Source organism: Tetranychus urticae, chromosome 3 (assembly GCF_039701765.1).
Source record: "Tetranychus urticae isolate SD_2017Ah chromosome 3, NJAU_TeUrti_SD_1.0, whole genome shotgun sequence".
In the NCBI taxonomy this organism is placed as follows: domain Eukaryota; kingdom Metazoa; phylum Arthropoda; class Arachnida; order Trombidiformes; family Tetranychidae; genus Tetranychus; species Tetranychus urticae.
In genome coordinates this window covers 704,669-724,151 of record NC_142960.1, presented here as the reverse complement: position 1 = coordinate 724,151, position 19,483 = coordinate 704,669, and the positions used below count along the sequence as shown (strand labels likewise).

At 32.3% G+C, this 19,483-nt stretch overlaps 2 protein-coding genes across 7 annotated transcripts in view; one reads left to right on the top strand and one right to left on the bottom strand.

Moving 5' to 3' along the window:
• The first annotated feature begins 402 nt into the window (after window positions 1–402).
• Window positions 403–10,925, top strand: LOC107369155 (RIMS-binding protein 2-like). 5 transcript variants are annotated; one of them, XM_015937079.3, is made up of 18 exons: window positions 404–1,214; window positions 2,070–2,414; window positions 2,502–2,711; window positions 2,974–3,483; window positions 3,550–3,660; window positions 3,779–3,966; window positions 4,045–4,126; window positions 4,226–4,519; window positions 4,584–4,760; window positions 5,108–5,256; window positions 5,796–5,873; window positions 6,220–6,360; window positions 6,861–6,908; window positions 6,981–7,302; window positions 7,380–7,684; window positions 7,769–7,993; window positions 8,615–8,752; window positions 9,232–10,925. In XM_015937079.3, exons 1-18 carry the CDS (start codon window positions 1,049–1,051, stop codon window positions 10,024–10,026), a joined length of 4,284 nt encoding a protein of 1,427 aa, XP_015792565.1. In that variant the 5' UTR covers window positions 404–1,048; the 3' UTR covers window positions 10,027–10,925. The 5 variants fall into 5 exon arrangements, with proteins under 5 accessions (XP_015792566.1, XP_015792565.1, XP_015792567.1 ...); XM_015937080.3 differs by lacking the exon at window positions 8,615–8,752 and having other exon boundaries at window positions 403–1,214; XM_015937081.3 differs by lacking the exon at window positions 6,220–6,360 and having other exon boundaries at window positions 480–1,214.
• An 832-nt stretch (window positions 10,926–11,757) lies between these two features.
• LOC107369186 (uncharacterized) overlaps window positions 11,758–19,483 on the bottom strand; it is a 58,886-nt gene continuing 51,160 nt past the window's right edge. Inside the window, exons 4-5 of one of the 2 annotated variants that reach the window (XR_016200322.1) lie at window positions 17,341–18,834; window positions 11,758–17,268 (exon numbers count right to left, since the gene is read on the bottom strand). Coding sequence is in view for 1 of the 2 variants with exons in the window: in XM_015937113.3 (XP_015792599.1) it covers window positions 18,611–18,834 (224 nt within the window). In the remaining variant the exon portion in view is untranslated. Of the gene's footprint in view, window positions 18,835–19,483 lie in introns of both variants that reach the window. The other variant, XM_015937113.3, reaches the window with a different exon arrangement.

The following is a 19,483-nucleotide window of genomic DNA, read 5'->3' as shown; positions in this document are numbered from 1 at the left end:
AATGAAAAGATGAGATACCAACTGTAACAGGTTAATACTTTACTGTTGACTATAGTTTGAATTTGTTTTCAGGTTCATGACTAATTGAAGTAGCTTAAACCTTACTTTCTGGAAACAACCAGGGAAGGTATGAGAAAAACCAGAATGATTTTTGTCAGTCAGTCAATCAGGTTAAAAGGTAAATAGCTTACAAGACAAATACACACAGAGAGTAGGAGTGAGTGGGTGAGAGAGGAAATAACAGGGAGAAGAGAAGAAAGATTATATGTACTCTAAGGAATATTAAATAGAAAGAGAGACTCCATGTTAGCAATGAGTTTGCCCTGAAAAATTCTTTCCAGCTTTTCCTTCGATCGATTATATTAGGCGACTTAAAATGAAATGTTGTTAGTTGAATGTTGCTTGAAAGTTGGTTGATGTTATGAGGTGTGACTGATGAAAGTTATGTTAAGCTCACAGAATGTTTAGTTCAGTTCATCTTCCACTCAGATTCTTCTCCTTTTCATTCCAAAATTACCATTATTTAACCTTATACCAATAATCTGAAAACGATTAACTTCTACCCAAGAGCCCGAAAAAATATGACTCTTTTTTTTAAGTTAACCCAAGTTCATTCTGTTTGAAGAAACTGATTTATAACATTTATTATGAAAAATAAAGAAACGAAGAAATGATGACTGATCTTCTCTCTACCAACTCTCTCTTTAATATTTTTTAGCTTCTTGTCCTGCCTTTTATTCCCCTTTCTATACACCTCTTTGCTTTTATCTTTTTCTCTCGAACTAATAACATAATACATGCTCACATTCTGGGATCTGCGTGAGAGTCTTTTTACTACCATCAAATTGTCAGAAGGAACCAACAATGGTTAAATTAATTAGGATAGCTGTTAACAGTTAATATAACAATTAACTCTCTCCCTTTTTTTATAAAAACCAAGTGTAACATAAACCTGTAAACAAAAATATGTTCAACTCGGGGTAACCAGTTAAGCAGAAGATACCAAAAGCTGCCTCCATAACGGATAACTGGACACTTCACTTTACCAATGGCTTCCTCATCATTAGATTGTTACTCTTCATCTTCAACTGGAATGAAAAAATCATACGATTCCACTAGATCATTATCCTCATCTGCATCTTCATCCAATCCTAGGGTATCCTTTAGATCAAATTCAATTGATATTGGTAGACATGATAAATGTGATAGAAAAGGTAAGTCATTTTCATTTTCATTATCTCATCTCTTATGACTTTTAATCCCATTCGACCGAGCATGTTTTATATCCATTTACATGTACACTATTTAATCCCGCCAACAATATTCAATTTTATTGCCTCTTAACCAATCAATTATTAATCAATAATCTTAAAATTGTTGACCACTTGTAGTAATCAGTTTTGTCCTAAACATTTGACTCAACTACATTTATCAAAGGTCAGTTTTATAAATCTCTTTACAAAAGCTTGACCCATGTTAAAAGCCTCATTGTTTATGTTCAGTGAAGCTCATATTCATCTCTGTTCGAATAGTAAAGTGATTTTATCATGATCACTTTCATACATCTATTCACCACTAGTTCTTGCCTTCTCAGCAGTCACAACAGTTCTGGTAAAGGGTTTGATCTTGAGTAAAAAGCGTTGATTGGCATCAATCATTTTTCTGTATTGAAATGAAATTAAAACTAATAACCATAATATCCAGAGATTATGATATAATTATTTACATTCCAGTGATCATGCCTTGAATCGCAATCTAATTTGCTTTTAGTCTTTTCCTTTTCCCTTTCCCTTTCCTCTTCCTTTAGCTTTAATCTACCTTTCTTTTTATTCCTTTTGCTTTTTTCGTATGGTTTGAAAAGTCATCAACTAATAAGGCCTCATCTCATCCCATAAATAATCAATGAGAATAGAGATAATGTTAGAACTGTATTGAGGTCAATAATAATATTAAAATGATATTAACAATAATAACATTTACTTAATTGTTAAGATATATATAGCATCACCAGCTAAATGTTTTGTCCGAAATTCTCATGTAAATTTGTTTGCTGTACATATGTTTTTCAGGCTCAGGTTCGCTTCCATCTTCTTTCGATGTAGATAAATTAATGAGAAAGCTGGAAGAAGATGATAAAGCACTTCGAGAACTGGAAGAATTGGAAGTTGAACGAATAAATACATCGAGCAATATGGCCTCAACCACCACACCATCAACATCCTCAGCCTTGGATACCGAAACCTCCTCATCCATGGCGCCGACCACAGTTACACCGTTAACTAGTACTTCACAAGTTACTTCATCAACATCTTCCATTGGGTCAACTACTACTGCCGCTTTATCTTCATCTATGCCGGCCCTAAATGATCGCCAATCTTTTGATAGACAGTCTCAATTTGATTCCCGAGCTGGAGGTTAGTTTTTAACCTATCATTGAATAATCATTAACCTTTCACGTAGTCTAATGGAAAAATTTCAATCCTTTTATCTTTTCTCTTAAGGTCCTTCAATTTCAAGTAAGGAATTGGAAAAACTGATGAAAAAATTGGAACAAGATAATAAAATTTTGGCTGAGTTAGATCAAAAGGTTAAAAGAATCTCTTCAAACAACACTACTTCATCTTCATCTGCCTTGTTATCCTCATCATTGCCAGCACTGACCTCGAATATTTCAGGATTTCACTCAACTTCACATACCCAACTTCTTTCAGGTTGGTATATTTTTTCAATTTAATCAATCTTCTGGCCGGTGTTTGTTTCTCATCATTTAAACTTTTCTAGATTGATTAATAGCTTTTCTACTGATTCACCGGTTCATATAATAGATTTAATATTATAAATTTTAAGATTTCTTTACCATCTCTAAATCTGCTGTTTTGTTTACTTTCGCCATTTTTTTTAAATATTAAGCACTGCACATCGCTAATATGATATTTACCCATTTCTCTTCCATTCGCTCTTCTTTATTTTCAGATCGGAGTCATTTTAATCGAGAGAAAAAATTAACTTTACCAATAAATACAATGCTTCCAGGAAAAGATGATCCAAACACTATTTTACAGCACATTCGTAAAGAGCAGGAATTAAGATTAGCCGAGGATATTGTTGATAGTATTGAGATACCTAATCGTGGAAGATGCAAAGTTTTTATTGCTCGGTACAGCTATGATCCATTCAAACAGTCACCCAATGAAAACCCCGAACAAGAACTACATCTAGCAGCTGGAGATTTCATTTTAGTTGCCGGTGATATGGATGATGATGGTTTTTTTGTAGGAGAAACTCTAGATGGTAGAAAAGGCTTGGTTCCGTCTAATTTTATCGAAAAATTAACGGGTGAAGATTTATTTGAATTTCAAGCAACTGTATTATACGAAAATCGGGATGGTGATGAATCTAGTGTTAGTTATCCGCCCGAATTTTACGATACCCTACTCAATGATGCCATGGCTCACACAAATTTTCAACATTTGATTGCACCAGGTACAATGTTTTTAAATCAAAATCACCACATCTGATTAATCTTTTAATTTTTCACTCATTTTCCAGAGGACTTTCATAGAATGAATGATTATATTGAATTGGCTGAATCTCAGGAAATCGACGAAGAAGATTTATCCGATCCCGAAAGAGCTCAAGCAACTGCCGCGCGAGATATTGGTAATTGTTTCTGTTCTCATGGCCTATCAATTATTTCCTTTATTTCCTTTGTATATCTCTCGTAATCTCTGAGGAAACAATCGTTTTGATTAATTTTATATCTTTTCCTTTATTTCAGTTCCCCCTCCAAGGAGACTAATATTAGAGCGCCAATTTCATAAAAGCATTCTTCTTTATTGGTTGCCTCCTGACTGCCCTCCAACATTTATTGAATGCTACCAAATTTATGTTGACGGTGTTCTAAAAGTTACTCTACCAAGCATCGAAAGAACTAAAGCCTTAGTTGAAGGTGTTGACTCCTCAATTGTAAGTTCATTCAATTGTAGTAAAATATTGATTTATTATTGATTAATATTTATTACTAATGATGAAAAACCTTTTTAGCCACATCGAATCAGCATTCGAGCCATAAATAATTTAGGAAGAAGTTCCAGAGATGCAGCCTGTACTATAATTATTGGCAAAAGTATGTTAACAGTTTAATTAGTTTTCTATTAATATATTATTATATTATAATATCTATCTTAACCAATATTTTTAACCATTTTTTTAATATCTTAATTAGATGTACCATTTGCTCCGTGTTGTGTAAAAGCTACCAGTATTACCTCTGAATCATCTTTAATCAGCTGGTTACCCTGTAATAGTAACTTTTATCATGTAGTTGCTGTTAACTCTGTGGAAGTTAAAACAGTTGGTCCGGGGGTTTTCAAGCACTTGATAACTGGATTGGCTGCTAATACACTCTATCGTGTTTCTGTCCGTGCCAAACCTGGTAAACTGATGTCATTTGATGAAAAGAATCCCAAAAAACTCGAGATGTTGACAACTTTTGTTGATTTTCGGACTTTACCAAAAAGTAATTTCATTTTTTGCCAATCTGTAAACTTGTTTCAACTCTAACAATATTTTCTGTATTACAGGTCTTCCAGAACCCCCAGTGGATGTACAAGTAGAAGCGGGACCTCAAGATGGAACTTTACTTGTAACATGGCTTCCAGTAACGTTGGACCAATATGGAACCTCGAATGGCTGTCCAGTAACAGGTTATGCTGTTTTTGCTGCTCACAAAAAATTGACTGAAATCGATAGTCCAACTGGTATTACACTTTATTTTCATTCTGTCTATCCATTAACTATTTAAACTTATCCAAGACAACCTCCACATATTTCAACTTGAATCCTACATGTTTCATTAACTACTCAAAGAAGCTTCATGCATAGCTGAATCAGTAAATATAGAGCAGAAGATTTTTCCATGAAAAATAGATGTACACAATTGATGATTGAGAAATGACTTTTAACCTTTGTCTGTTATTTAGGTTTTAAATAACAAGACTTATAAGCTTATGATGAAATGAAAGTCATAAGATTTTAAGATAGACAGAAATTTAATGGAAAATTAATTCTTGAGCCGAATTTTTAATCATTTTGCTTTTAATTACAGGGGATCATGCACTACTCGATGTTGGTCAAATCGAGAGTTTCCATAAGAAAGCTGTTACTGTGCGTACAAAATCAGGAGAAAATTGTTCCCAAGATTCAATGCCTTGTCAAATTCCTGATGATTTAATTAAACTCGGTGCTCATCGAAAGGTATTTACATCAAACATATTTTTTACGATTATTTATCCTGATTGGATCCGTCAATCGACCCGTAGAGAAATAGCAAAACTTCCTCTTCACAATCGATATGTTCAACTTTTGTTAAACTTTATTGCTCTCTTCCATTATTATTATAACTGTAGCTGTTATTAGTTGTAGCATTGGTTTATTTCTGTATCTAAACCATTTACGTTTGTAATTTTGCTGAATTTGCACACCAAATTACTATCGGTCAAGAAATTAGATTTTCCAATAATTGGATAATTAGTTGAATGCCTTTAACCTGACCAACAAAACACTAACAAATCAAAAGCTAATTAATCATTGATATAACGGATAAGACTTATATTAAAACGCAAGCGTCAATAATATTAGCTCAGAATCTAATCGTTTACCTTTAAATTGCTGAAAGACAGTCTTGATGAATCATTATTGTAAAAATATAAAATGTCTACTGATCTTATTGGACCTAATGTTTTCGAGCGAACTGTTCATTTTTACACTTTTATTTTCTCAACTTCTCTTTTTAGACTGAAAGATGTTATGGACAATGTTACCAATCAAATGTGGATAATTATCCATCGCCTCCTGTCAACCAATATAGCTTAGTTAATAACTTTTTTTATATTAATTCAGTCAAACATTGAACTTTTTTGCTTACAACTATTTGGTTCATTTGAGAAATCAAAAATAGAGCTTATAATTATTCTTACCAAATCAGTTGGATAACTGTTTACCGTTTTGATTCAATCCAACAAGTCTAATTCAATAGTTAAATTTTAGAGTTTTCAGTAGGAAGATTATAAGTTATGTTGATAACAATATTATTAAAATTGAGAGATTCAATTGTTTAAAGTGAATTTTTGAATTTAATGTTAGTCAAATCTTTGTAAGCTAAAAATTGGATAAATCAGAAGAGTCGAAATATTCATTCTTCTTGTAAACTACTTACAGAATTACAATCATTATCTGCATGCAACACAAACCCCGAATCAGGGACGAGTCCATTCTGACTCTGAATCGGAAACTGAGATTAATCAACTTATGAACAATGTTGCTCGGCGATCCAAAGTTTTTGATCCTTCGCCTAATCAGGTAGATCTAACCACTAACATTGCATTGATAGTTGTTGTATTTGTCTGCTTGTTTGTTAATCTGTATGTACTAATAATCAAACCAATATTCTGGTTTTTATTGATTTAAAAACTGACATTATTCTCATCCTGAAGTACTGTTCAAACAATTTACTTCTGTGTTACATTTAGTCAAACCCGTTCACCAGTGTCTTGATCTAAAGGTTGTTTGTCTCGCACCATGTAATGTCGTCATTTCACTTGAAATTCCTCGTATTTTTCCTTTTGCACCATTACTTGATTTTTTAAAATCTCAACTTGTCTGAACACCAACCCACTAACTTGTTGCCCCATCACAATCACTCACTATTTTGCACAGTTTGTTTAAGAAACGATACTTTCGTCTGAACTTTTGTTATTTGCACATAATGAGAGTTATTTGTGATTTTGAAAATATCCGTTTCTAAATGGTTCATTCCATTGCAAAGTAAACACCAATTGACATATTTGTTTTTTATTCAGGTTCATCCAGGTCACCATAGAGCTCCTATGCGCACACAACTTCCCATGGTAATTGATTTATTCCATGAGGATTTCGTTTTAGTTAATTTGACTAATTTTGATTTGTTTATTTTCTTACAGCGACATCAACATGCAAACCAACATCATTATCCACTGCCAGCTCATCAACAGTCATATGCCTCGCATCATCAGTCTAATCTTGGTCATCATATTCAACATCCATATCACCAACAACCATCAAATCAAATGCATTCACAGTCATTACAACATCAACAGCAACATGGTAACTTTTCAAACCGTCAAGCTGGTCCAATGTCAATGCAACATCAACAATTTCACCCTCAACAGAATCAACATTCAATGCAAATGCACCAACAGGGCTTCCAACAAACTTCCGGAACCATGCAAACAAATCCTAACCGAATGACCATTCCATCCATTGGTACGGTTAAATAAATCTGTGCGATAATTGAGATCTTTTAATTTATTTCATTTTCTTCTTTTATCCAATTTTCACAGCGATAACGAAAGACACGCCAAGTGAAAGTGTTAACCCAATAGAGAGCTATTCAGAAGAAGAATTCGAAGCAACAATGAGAGGTAAAGGTGGAAGATATGGTGGACCATCACCTCAACCTCCATATCGAAGTCGTCAGTATAGCGAATATGAGAGATCACATTTTGGTACTGGTCATGGTCGAGCCCGGGGACCGCGAGATATCCGATGGTTTGTTGCTCTTTACGACTACGATCCATTAACAATGTCTCCTAATCCTGATGCAGCTAATGAGGAATTGCCCTTCAGAGAAGGTGATCTAATCAAGGTATGACTTTTAAGATAATCTTCGAATTAAACTATCAATTGTCATCTTGACCTTTAATAATATTTTGTCAATCCCGGTGTTTAGATTTATGGTGAAAAAGATCCAGATGGATTTTATCGAGGAGAGTTAAACAATAGAGTTGGTTATGTGCCTTGCAACATGGTTTCTGAAGTTCAATGTGATCCTGAAACGGGCCAACCTCTTCGTGGGACTAATGATAATGATCCTTGGGGTCATTTGCCAGTAAAAAAGATGTCGGCACTCTATGACTATGATCCACAAGAGCTCTCTCCTAATCCTGACACAGAGGTATAATTGTGCTATCGATTTTTGATCTCGCAATTTATTTCTCTCTTTTTCAAAAATAATTATCAAAAGTGGTTAAGATACTATTAATACAAGACAATAACTCCAACAACTGAGGAGCCCAAAAAACGGCAATCTTTGAACAACCCGTGAATCCTGCCTAGTTTACAATCATCATTAAATTAAATGATATTACCAGCCTGCCTTTTAGCCAAACATAGTTTATCAAGCTTTAACCCCTTAATCATCTCATCAATTCTCATTAATCAACACTGCACAAAAGCCATTAAAAATTTTAGAATAGCAAATATATTTGAATTACATGTTCTTTTTTTACTGCCTGTGCTTTTCCGTAGTTGACTTTGCCAGTTACTTGAAAATAATTATTTCCCTTGCCTTAACATTAACATTTCAAACATTTCAAACATTTGATTTCATCTCAATCATCTAATAGGTTCTGGTTAGCTTTATTTTTAGTATTTCAGTATTTTTTTATATTAATTATTATATTAACAATATAATTCTTATTGCTACCTTCATTCCTATTAAGTATGCAATTTCTTGCTCTCGTTGTTATTTGCCTTATTTCTTTTCTTTACCTTCTACATCTTCTTGCTTACTTAGGTGGAGTTAGCTTTTAATGCTGGTGATGTGATCTACGTTTACGGTGAAATGGATGAAGATGGTTTCTATATGGGAGAATTGAACGGCGTCCGCGGTTTAGTTCCATCCAATTTTTTAACCGAGTCTACTGATCGACATGTGAGTTATCTCCCTCGTTCGGCTGATCGATAAATTGAGATATTGGAAAATGTGGCACTCTCTTTGAATCAACATCTTGAATAGAATTGACTTGATTAGAAATTTGCTGTTCATTAATTTGATTAATCATTCAAACGATAGAATGATTAAAAGGAAAACGAACTAAAATGAGATAACTCGATAAATCTTGAAGTCTGTACAATTTTCTGGTAACACCAGCAAAAAGCTCAAAGTTACCCATTTCTTCGTCCAATTATCCTACCTGCTTAATACTCTGCTTACCTTCCCTTTGCATGTTTTTGACTGATTTGTTCAAACGGCATCTTTCTCAACCTTAACACTCAAATGTTGCCTTGTCATTGTCTTCATCCTCTCTTTGTAAATCTTTGAAATTCAATGGTTTCTCTTTCAGGATGTTCATTATTTATTGACAAAATATTAACTCACTCCAATTATTTACTTTCCAATCCTTTTTTTAGGGTCAAATGCGAGGACGCTCTGGTATGCAAGGTTACTCTCAACCGTATCAACAAGGTCCTATGAATCAGTCATATGGTTCTAACATGTATGGATCCAACATGTATCAAGGAAACTCCATGGCCCAAGGACAAGGAATGAGACCTCAAGGACAGTATGGTAATCAATCGATGAATATGCAACCACAATCACAATATGGCATGATGGGTAACAAGCATCGGCCGAACAGTTTAGATCTTGGAATGAACCAACAGAGACCGAATCAACAACAAGTTGGTCAACAGCAAATGACTAACCAGCAAATGCAACAACAACAGCACCAACCACAGACTCAACAAACAACTAGTTTGAATCCATTTTCTAGTTTATTCAATAGTGGGAAAAAGATTCTGGAAGAAGCAACAACACCAAGAGCTGGAGCTCCTCAGAATTTCAATGCTTTTGGTCAACAGCAAGGTCAACATCAGCAACAAATGCCAATGCAACAACAAATGCCCACTCAACAAACGTACCAACAGCAACAACAGCAACACCACCAACAGCAAATGCAACAGCAAATGCAGCAACAACCACAACAACAATTCAAACAAGGACCTCGCTTTGGTACGATGCAAACCCAACAGCCACAACAGCAACAGTATGGACAACAAGGCTATTATGGAGGTCCTATGAATCAAATGAATCAAATGAACCAGATGAATCAAATGGGTCAGATGCAGCAGCAGACTCAAGCTCAACAGCAAGGTCCCACTTTGTCTGGAGCTCTTGGAGCTGTTAAAAGCATATTTAAAATATGAGATGAAAATGAATACAAATTTGGTTGAAAAATAACCTGGCTTGATGATTTAATGTTTATTTTTGTTTCACGAGAAAATGATTAGCATCCAAATGAGGAATCATCGTCATTCTGGTTTTTGCTGTCTCCAATCGTGTTAAAGACGAAACAGTACATTTATGAATTTTTGCATTCCAACCTTGGTTTGTTGTCTTTGTTATATGATTTGGAAACTTCATAAGCAGATCTAAATTCAATCTTTTGTTTGCTTAAGACGCTTGAAAGGGGACATAAATGTATTTCAAGTCGAAAATGATTTAACAGTCAAAGAATTAACTACAAATGATACAAATTGCTCTTGGTTTTCCAATTAGTTTTGGTCGTGCCTTAGAACCTCTTTCTTTTTATCATTTTTCTTTTGCCAGATCAACAAATTTATGCGATAAAAGAAGTCCAATGGAAGATGTACAAGCAAAAAACATGGGACTGAATAAAAGGATATAATATTATGATATAACCAATGGACGGTTGTTCAAAATGGAAACAAGAAAAGCTGAAAAAGGGGAAAAATACCAATAAACTGAGAAAGCCAAACAAGATATAAAACATATTGCTCTTTCCGACTGTTTGAATGGTCTAATTACAATACTTATAAATATTATTACTTATATTGCTAATCAGTGGTAATATGGTTGAAACAAATTTTTCTTTTCTTAACTGTTTGATTAATTGTAATCACACCTGATCTCTTTATCATAATTAATGATAATCTGTCAAATCTATGCTCTAAAGAATTCACCTCAACAATAACGATCATGTAACCAAACTTAATTGATTACGTGTGTGTTAACTTGTTTTCAACTTTCTTCCGGCGGCGATGAAATTAAAGAAAGACGAAAAATTACAGTTTGCGCCCTCAAATCCTGTTTCAACTCATTCCATTAATCGTTTATAATATTCGGGATTGCTCCAGAATCGGTTTGAAATAAACATCTAAAGAAGAGCCTAACAATTAGCAATCAAACCATCAATCTATTAAATGAGACAAAATAGGATTACAGAGTTGGTTTATAACAACATTGAATCGGATTTTGATTCTATGAAATCCTGTGAGATTAAATTTCTATCAATTTATGACAAATTGATGTGACAAGAAATACATGTTATTTAATAGTAAACACAGGAGAAAGAGAGTGAGAAAAGTGTATTCAGAAAAGGTTGCAATAATAATAAATAAACCAGTAAACTCATGAATTGGAAATGAGATCATCTTTATCTTTGATATTGCGTTGAAATGGTTTCAACTGTTATGAGCGATACTTTGATGAAAAATAATATCAAATCAAAAGGATGAAATATAAAATTCAAAAATACTTTTATCATGTTCAGAGTTGTGATGACAAATTGATGTTTGAATGATGATAAAATAGCGAAGCTAAACAAAATTACATGACATTCTGTTGTCAAATGTTGGGATAAATCAATAATTTTATTTACATTTCTATCAATCAACTTCTCATTAAATCAAATATAAAACACATTAAAATCGTTCATCCATCAAATGATTAATGTTGCAACAACTTTATGACTTGATTTTTTGTTTCATAAAAAATTCATCGAATTATTCAAATAATTTTTTTTCCAGGCAACAGATCTTGAATGAAATTGGTCGAATGCAATTTGAATCTGTAAATTGTAATTGCTAAATGTGTCTACAATAGCATATTGAAAGTGTGCAACAAAAGGGCAAATATTAATTGAACAATCAATTTTATTGGTTAATTTTGAAATTAATACATAGAAATGCAATTCGAATAGTTTGGTTGAGGTTTGTTTTCTTGTTTGCTTATACTAATGTTTCATGATTCATTTTTTTTTGTAACATTTTGCTTTGTTGTCAATTTATTTAATTATATCTAAAGGTCGAGTTGTTTAGTTCTAGAATGATGAGAATGAGAGAATAAGATTGAAAGGAAGAAAAAACAAAACAATGTTTGACTTGGAGTTACAAAAACAGGAACAATAACAGAAGAGGTAAGAGAAACGATAAACAATTAACCGTTACGCTTTTTGTTGGCCTCAAATTGGGAGAAACAATCAACAGGTTAATTTAAATTGTTTAATGAAGACCAAGGAAAAAAAACATTTATCTTGTTTTGTTTTTATATTTCAATTTCCAATGAGAAAGCCAATCATTCTTCTTTGATTCCACCAACACGTAAGCTAATTGATATACGGTTTGTTTTGGCTATGATCCACAGCTAAGTATGAATGTCAGAAATTGAATTTATAACAGTCGTGTAACTGGATCAGAGTGATGTTGATTTATAACCAAGAAAATTCGCCTTTTTTATATAATTTGCCATCAATCTTCGACTCATAGCTGATAGATGATGGAGGGTGATGTTGAGGTGATTCTTAGAAGAAGCAGAAGTAGAAAGTGAGCAGTTAAGATAACAAACACATTGAATACACAAAATGAAGTGTGTTAGCACAATATAATTAGGAACAAAAAGACAACAAAAGAAAACAAATTAAACCAGAGTGAAGAAAAGTAAAATAAGTTAAAAGATGATGAGAATCACATGGAAAATGTTTAGAGACGAGAGTTATTTAAAAGCTTTGAGCCAAACACCGTCTGAGTAGATTGGTTGTTTTTATACTTGCAGCCACAAGCCTTTTATTGTTTAAATTGTCCTTCTTTAACAAGACCAATGCCTTCGATTTGCACTTCGACCGGCAACAAAAATTACCATAAAAAGCGAAACCCAAAGTTTGATTAAAACGAACGGTTTTTTCAAAGAACCATCCATAGACTGTGTTGCCCTCTCTTGGTTCATCTGGTCAAGACAATTATACCAATAACAGGTCACTTTAACTACCAGAAGAGGGCGTCACGATCTGGGAGTTGTTTCTGGTTCTTTTCAATTTCAATTTGAAAATATTTTTTCTATTTGATTTTTGCTTTTTTTCAAGTTAACTCAAGTCTTGATTGGTACAAATAACTTTACAAGGGACATTTAAATTGAAAAAAAAGAATGAGGGAAAATGTGATTTCGGTTTTACAATGAAAAAAGTAAATTGGGATTTCAAGTTGATTGGGTTTGTGTAAGCAAAAGCTTTGGTTGGATTTAAATACACACACAAACACACAAACAAACACACAACAAAAAACACAATAAAGTGTTTTCTTGCCTTTTTATTTTAATTTTGATTTTCTACTCTCATGTTGTTTGCTCAGAAAAAAAGAAGATGAAAGTAAAAAGATTTAAATTCTTGACTCGAGAATCTTGATTGTTGTTAACAAATTGAATAAAAATCATTTAAAGGCGAGACAAACAACTTTCAATGAACACTGTTGCCAGACAATTACTGACTTGTTCACAATTTTGTGGCTTTTCAAAATTTGATTGACAAACAGAATCCTTTGTTTGTGTGAAAAGGATAAAATTAATGGCAAATAATACAAAATGAGAGATGAAAATCAAATTTTGATGAAGTCTAATGAAGTCACAAAAAGGTGAACCATTTCCAGATTGAAACAATTTAACTCATTTCTGTTGCCAAAAACAATGTTTTTTTTGCTCAACCTTTTCAAATCAATTTTCATGACAAACTGAAAACATGATGAAGTAGAAGGAAAGAAGCATAGATTATAATTATTGGTATATTAATATTGAAAGGAAAGAATAAAAAAGGAGGAAAATTGAGTTTAACAGTTTCCTTCCATTGAGATTAACTGAAACAAATGCTCAAATGACATTTAGTTTGTTGTTTCTCATTTCATTATCACAATCTTAACATTCATTTCAAGTTGAAAAAATCTTGAAACTAATCAATTAAATGAGTTAACCAATTTCGAGTTGATCACAACATTGACACATTTGGATACTAAAAACAGTGAAAAACTAAAATTCAACTCAAAATTGGGTTAAAATGAAGGATAAAGAAGGATTGACAATTCATTTCCATTCATTCATTAAAGTACAATTTGTATCGGTAAAAACGTAACTTTTGTTTGTGTGTTTCCAGAAGACCAAAATGAGTTAGAAAAGTTGCGATTCCAGGTTGGGCCAAAAATATCATTCGAATGACAATCGTTCAGATTGTTTAATCTTCTTTGTACAGTCACATTGATGATATAAATTGTTGATTAAAATAAGCTCTTTTCCAATGACAATTGCAGTTACAAAAGAAGGAAAAAACAATCGAAAAAAAGAAGTGATTCTTTCATTTCTTTCGAGTTTCCAAGTTACATTTTTTACTCTTATTTTTTGATCAATTATTATTAATATTTTTTTTCATTCAATTTCTCACTATTCTTTTCATATTTGTTGACTAGTTGAAGTTATAAAGATAATTCAGGCTTTTCATGTAACATTTCTTGATTATCTTCTGATTCAAACAATCACATTGTCAATGTTTCAAGATGTTCTCATTTTCTGCATTCATTTCTTCTTCTCATGATTGTTATCTTTCACTTATTAATATTTGTGTGTGCATTTGAGGCTTAAGTCAGGTTACAGTGAGAATCAGGAATTGATTGAAGAGGATAAATGACAAGATATTATGTTTTAAATCCATCATTCTTAAGTAATGGATTATTCAGTTCTTTTCAGGCAAAGAAAGAAGAAGAAGAAGGGAAAAAAGGAAAATTGAAATTAACAGGAAAAGACGAAAACAATTTACACAAAATGATCAACTTATTATCATTTCAACATTTGATAATCATAATTGTTGAGCAAAAAACAATTTTGTCCGTTTTACGGTTTTTTTTTCATAGCAAAAGAGATTTGAAAGAAACAAGAAAAATTTAATTTCAATTTTTTGGTATTTTTGTCAAAAAATTGCTGTTCATTTGTTTTGGTCTGGAATTTAATGATTTTGAGTTTAGCATTGAAATGATGATAAGTTGATTTAACAAATTAAATTCAATTTTTTGGGATAATTTGCGTACTTTTGTTTTCCTTTTCAACCAGGTCGACCTTTGAAGTTTCAAAGCAAATATCTTTAAGTGTGTTTCATTGAAATTTCATGTTTCAATAGCAAATGGGAAAATGTGTTTTTTCATGTTCCATAAAAGATGGAAACTTGGATGGACAGGGAACATCTGAATGGTGATTGTTCATGATGGAATTGATCAGAGGACTTTGAAAGGTAATATTCAGTGAAGAATAAAGTTGCTCTTAAAATGCATGACAAATGGTAAGCAACAATAATCATCAATCATTTTCAATGTTGTTTGGTAAAGACATTTAGTGTGACAATTTGGTCTCCATTCAGTTTAACCTTTCTTTACATTTTTACCAACAAATAGTTTCAAGTATCAAACTGTTTCTCAAACGTCTCTGATTCAGTTTTGGATATTTTTCATTTCAATGATCGAACTCGGCGAAAAGGGCAAAAATGGATAAAATTAAATTTTGGCCTTTCTTCTCATTTCAATTGCTAAATAAAACCAAAGGTTAAATGAAGGTAAATAATTCGGCTAGAAAAGAGAGAAAACTGAAACTTTGACAACTTGAGAGTTCACCTGAAAACTTGAGATTCATTTGATGATATTGTTGCTCATTGGGTTGACTTGTTGAAGCAATTGTTGGTAAAGTAAAGTTTCAACGAAATTTTGGAAATCAAAAGTCAAAAGTTTCTCGCTCAATTTCAACATTCTCTGATTATCATGAAATCATTTCAACTTGTGATTTTCATTTCGTTGAAAAGAAACTCAAGAAAATAATCTTTCTATTTACAAAATGCTTTCATTTTCCCTTGAAAATCCAATTTTCATAATCAAACTCTTAATTGGATTGTAATCTGGATTCACCTGAATTCTGATGAGAAAATTTTGCAATCTTCCAAAGCTATTGAACTCGAGTGAAAATGTTTCGGTTCGACTTTTGGCTTGAAAAGTGTCAAAGTACGCAAAGTGTGAGCATGGACGTGGGTGTGTTTCGGGTGTTAAGGGCTATTTTTAGATTCGTTTGACGAATCCTGGGTTAATGTCTGGTTTAGAACCAGAACCAGAAAATGATTGAATAACAATGAAAAATGGGATTAATTGACATTGAAATATCTAAGAATGTTGTTGAACATTTTCACATGAAATGTTTTACATTAGTATTTATATTTAATGATATTCAAGAGACTGAAACTTTTTTTGTCTTTTGTTTCAATTCAGCCTTTCAGAAGAAGCTTTTCAACTTTTGTTTAAAATTTAAAAAAAGTAAATTAAAATTGAAGCAAATTGAGAAAGTTTTTCAATGAGAAAAAAATGATTAACCGATTGAGCGATGAAAAGCAATCAAATGAATCAAATTGAGAGTCGAGTTAATATTTAAATCGTAAAATAATGTTTCAAGATTTCACTTCAAGTCACTTTTCCAAAGGTTGAATCAGAGCGATGATAAAGATGATTGTTAATCATGTTAAATGATGAGCTTTTGCGTCATTCAATTTTGATGGAACAAGAAAGTTGACGAAATTTTCCTTTCATGGTAAAAGAATGTGAATTTGGAGAGAAAAATTAGCCTGAAATGATGTTTCCTTTTTTTCACTATTAAATTCATTCTTTCATCATCAATCTCAAAGTTTCCATGAATATGAAAGAAATTGATTCCATCTCAACTCAAATGATTAATTAAATTACCAACAGATCAATTATTTACAGAGTTGGTTCCACGTCCAATAAAGATGTTAATCTTTCATCTGTTCATGATCTGTTCATCTTGATCATCATCTTTTCCTTCATTCATTGGTTCATCATTTGGACAGCCTCAAGTTATTATCTCAATAGCCATAAGTAAACAGGAGACAGTTCAATGTTCACTGGATTCATCATCACAATATCATCCAATATGATCAATATGAATCTTCTTCATTGGACATTATCACCAATTTGCATAAAAATTGTTCTCCTTTCCATTTCCATTATCATGTTGATTATTTATCCCATGAAATGTCCTCCAGAGCCTTTGACTACTTTTATGAACCAATAAACAGATATTAACGCGTTCACTGTTTCAGGATTCATCATCCTTTAAGGGTCACTGCCTTTCAACTTCACCTTCATTATCAGCAACATGTTCATCAAATTCCTTGGTGATATTCAATCGTCTTTATCATCCAAATTAAACACTTTCTTTTCCTTCTTCTTCGTTCATCTTTTTTATTAACCTTTAACTCATCAATCCAATCATCTTCTTTCTCTTGATTGATTCCAAACAGGGAAGGATAAGTTCTGTTGGTTAGAAGGATGAGAATATTGTTGCTGATGAAGAAGAAGATGAAGCAAGTTAATACAATTTCTTCCATTTCATTGACTTTGCTTCAAGAAGTTTACCTGTTATCACTTGTTATCACTTGATGATAATTTGATGATGACACTGAACTCTCATGAGAATGGAGAATGAAAGGAAAATGAAGAATCAGATGAAGGCAAATGAAAGTGGTTTTCATTTAAATTTAAACATTTAACTGTTGATCGCCATTATTCAATTATAACGCCTTTCATTCAGCAAGATTGTATCAAAATGAATGGGAAAAGCCAACTGGAATAATGAACAGGTAAAAGCTGAGGTTGGAAGAAGAAGGAAGAAGAAGATAAAGGAAAAGATGATGAACAAGAGAAAAGGTTGACAACAAGGAAAAGATCAACAAACAGACTGTTAAATTAGATTGGCTTGGAATCAAGTTGATTGAATTTGTTGTAAATGTTTAACCGAAATGGCGACGCAAAGTCAACAACAGGTTGTCTCCAAGACTAAACATTGTAATCTCATCATCTAAATGGTTATTCAATGTGTATCAAGACACTTCATCATTCCATTAATGACTGAATAAACTCTGAAACATTAAACTCGCAATAATTTGATTCAATTCTTTTCATTTTTGGGTTTTCTTGTCAACTTTTTTCTAACATTTTTCTTCCAATTGACAAACTTTCTCAATTTGTGTCTGCATTTTACGCTTATCAACTGTTGAACAGTTTAAATGTGTGTTTGGGTTAAATTGGGTTTTTGGGTTAAAATAAAGTGTCAATTTTGTATATTAATTTACCAATTAGATTGGAGATAAAGAAGGAAAAAGGGAAAAGTCCAGAATAACGAATTTTTGTGTAACGATTGGACGATATTAAAATATTGAGATGAGACCAGAAAAGCGAAGAATTAAGTTTGACAATTAGATGAATGATTAACAGCAAAGTTGATGAGTTGATTAAAAGAGCTAAAATTTGTTTCCTAATCGTAAACATTATTACGTTTGGCTTTTGTGATTCCATTCCTGGTTTTGTCTTTCAGTGTTCATCTTCAATTACCTTTAATTTGTTGTTCACTATTTTCATGATTAATTTCACTCTTTTTTTTCTTGTTGTCTTTTCACTTAAACCAGCCTTTTCTGCCTTCCAAAGATGCTCATTAACGTTGACCAAAGTGAATATGAATATGGTCAAGGAAGATGCAAGGAAAATAAAGGATGGAAAAGGGTTTCAACACAAAGAAACAAAAGAATTGTTAATAGAAGAATTTTTGTTTTCATGTAACGAATTTAGGCGATTTCTTTCTTATTGTTTTGTCTTTCAGTTTGTCGTTTGCTGCTGTTCCTTCAACCATTTATTGTCGGTAATTTAAAGCGCGAACTAATTGACCATTGCTAATGTAGTTATTGGTTATTAAGGTTCCATCAATTTTAGCTCCGAAACCAGTTCTTATCTTTTCGTAAAAATGCTGATGGTTAATGAATTCCGAGACAGCGGGTTGATTAATATGATGTACCATGTTAACTGAAGAACCATTTTTATATGGATAATAAGGATTTGAAAGTAAAGTTGATTCTTCTGTTGGAAGGAAAAGAAAAGGAGAAATTAATTTCAAAGTTATTCAGTGTTCAATGGAAAAGAGTTATCATGTTCATGGTCATCAATTTGATGGTAAAATAAACAATCAACTTTTGGATGTTGACCATTAAATTTAATTCTTGGTCAAATAAATTACAGTTAAATTGTGGAACTTTGATTCGCTTTTTTTCTCTTCAGTCTGATTTTGTCTCTTTCATGTCAAAGAGTAAATAATGTTCAATGTTTAAAGTGAACTGAAAATGCGATAATTGATGAACAAATGAAGTTACAGTGAAAGGTTGAGTTCAATTATTTCAAGTAAATTGACATTTAAAAATGTTTTGTCATTATTAACACTCTTGTTTGGTTTGGGTGAAACTTGATTGACAAATAATTTTCAGATTAACTTGGACTGTAAAATTTATTTATACAATATCTTTGGGAGTAAAGGGAAAGATGAAGGAAGATTGGAAAAGATGAGAAAAGATGATGATGAAGATCATGTTGATACAAACGGAAGAGATGATGATGAAGGTTGTAAAGCTCAGCTGAAAATAAGCCTTTTGCATGACTTTACCAAGTTTTCTTGACGTTTACTGTGACAAATGTTTCCTCAACTTGGAAAGACACCAATAAAGAGAGGAAAGGT

Coding starts and splice junctions, on each gene's coding strand:
- LOC107369155 (XM_015937079.3), top strand. CDS start 1,049: ATGGCTTCCTCATCATTAGATTGTTACTCTTCATCTTCAACTGGAATG. Junction 2,415..2,501: donor ATTTGATTCCCGAGCTGGAG/GTTAGTTTTTAA, acceptor TTTTCTCTTAAG/GTCCTTCAATTTCAAGTAAG. Junction 7,303..7,379: donor AATGACCATTCCATCCATTG/GTACGGTTAAAT, acceptor CAATTTTCACAG/CGATAACGAAAGACACGCCA.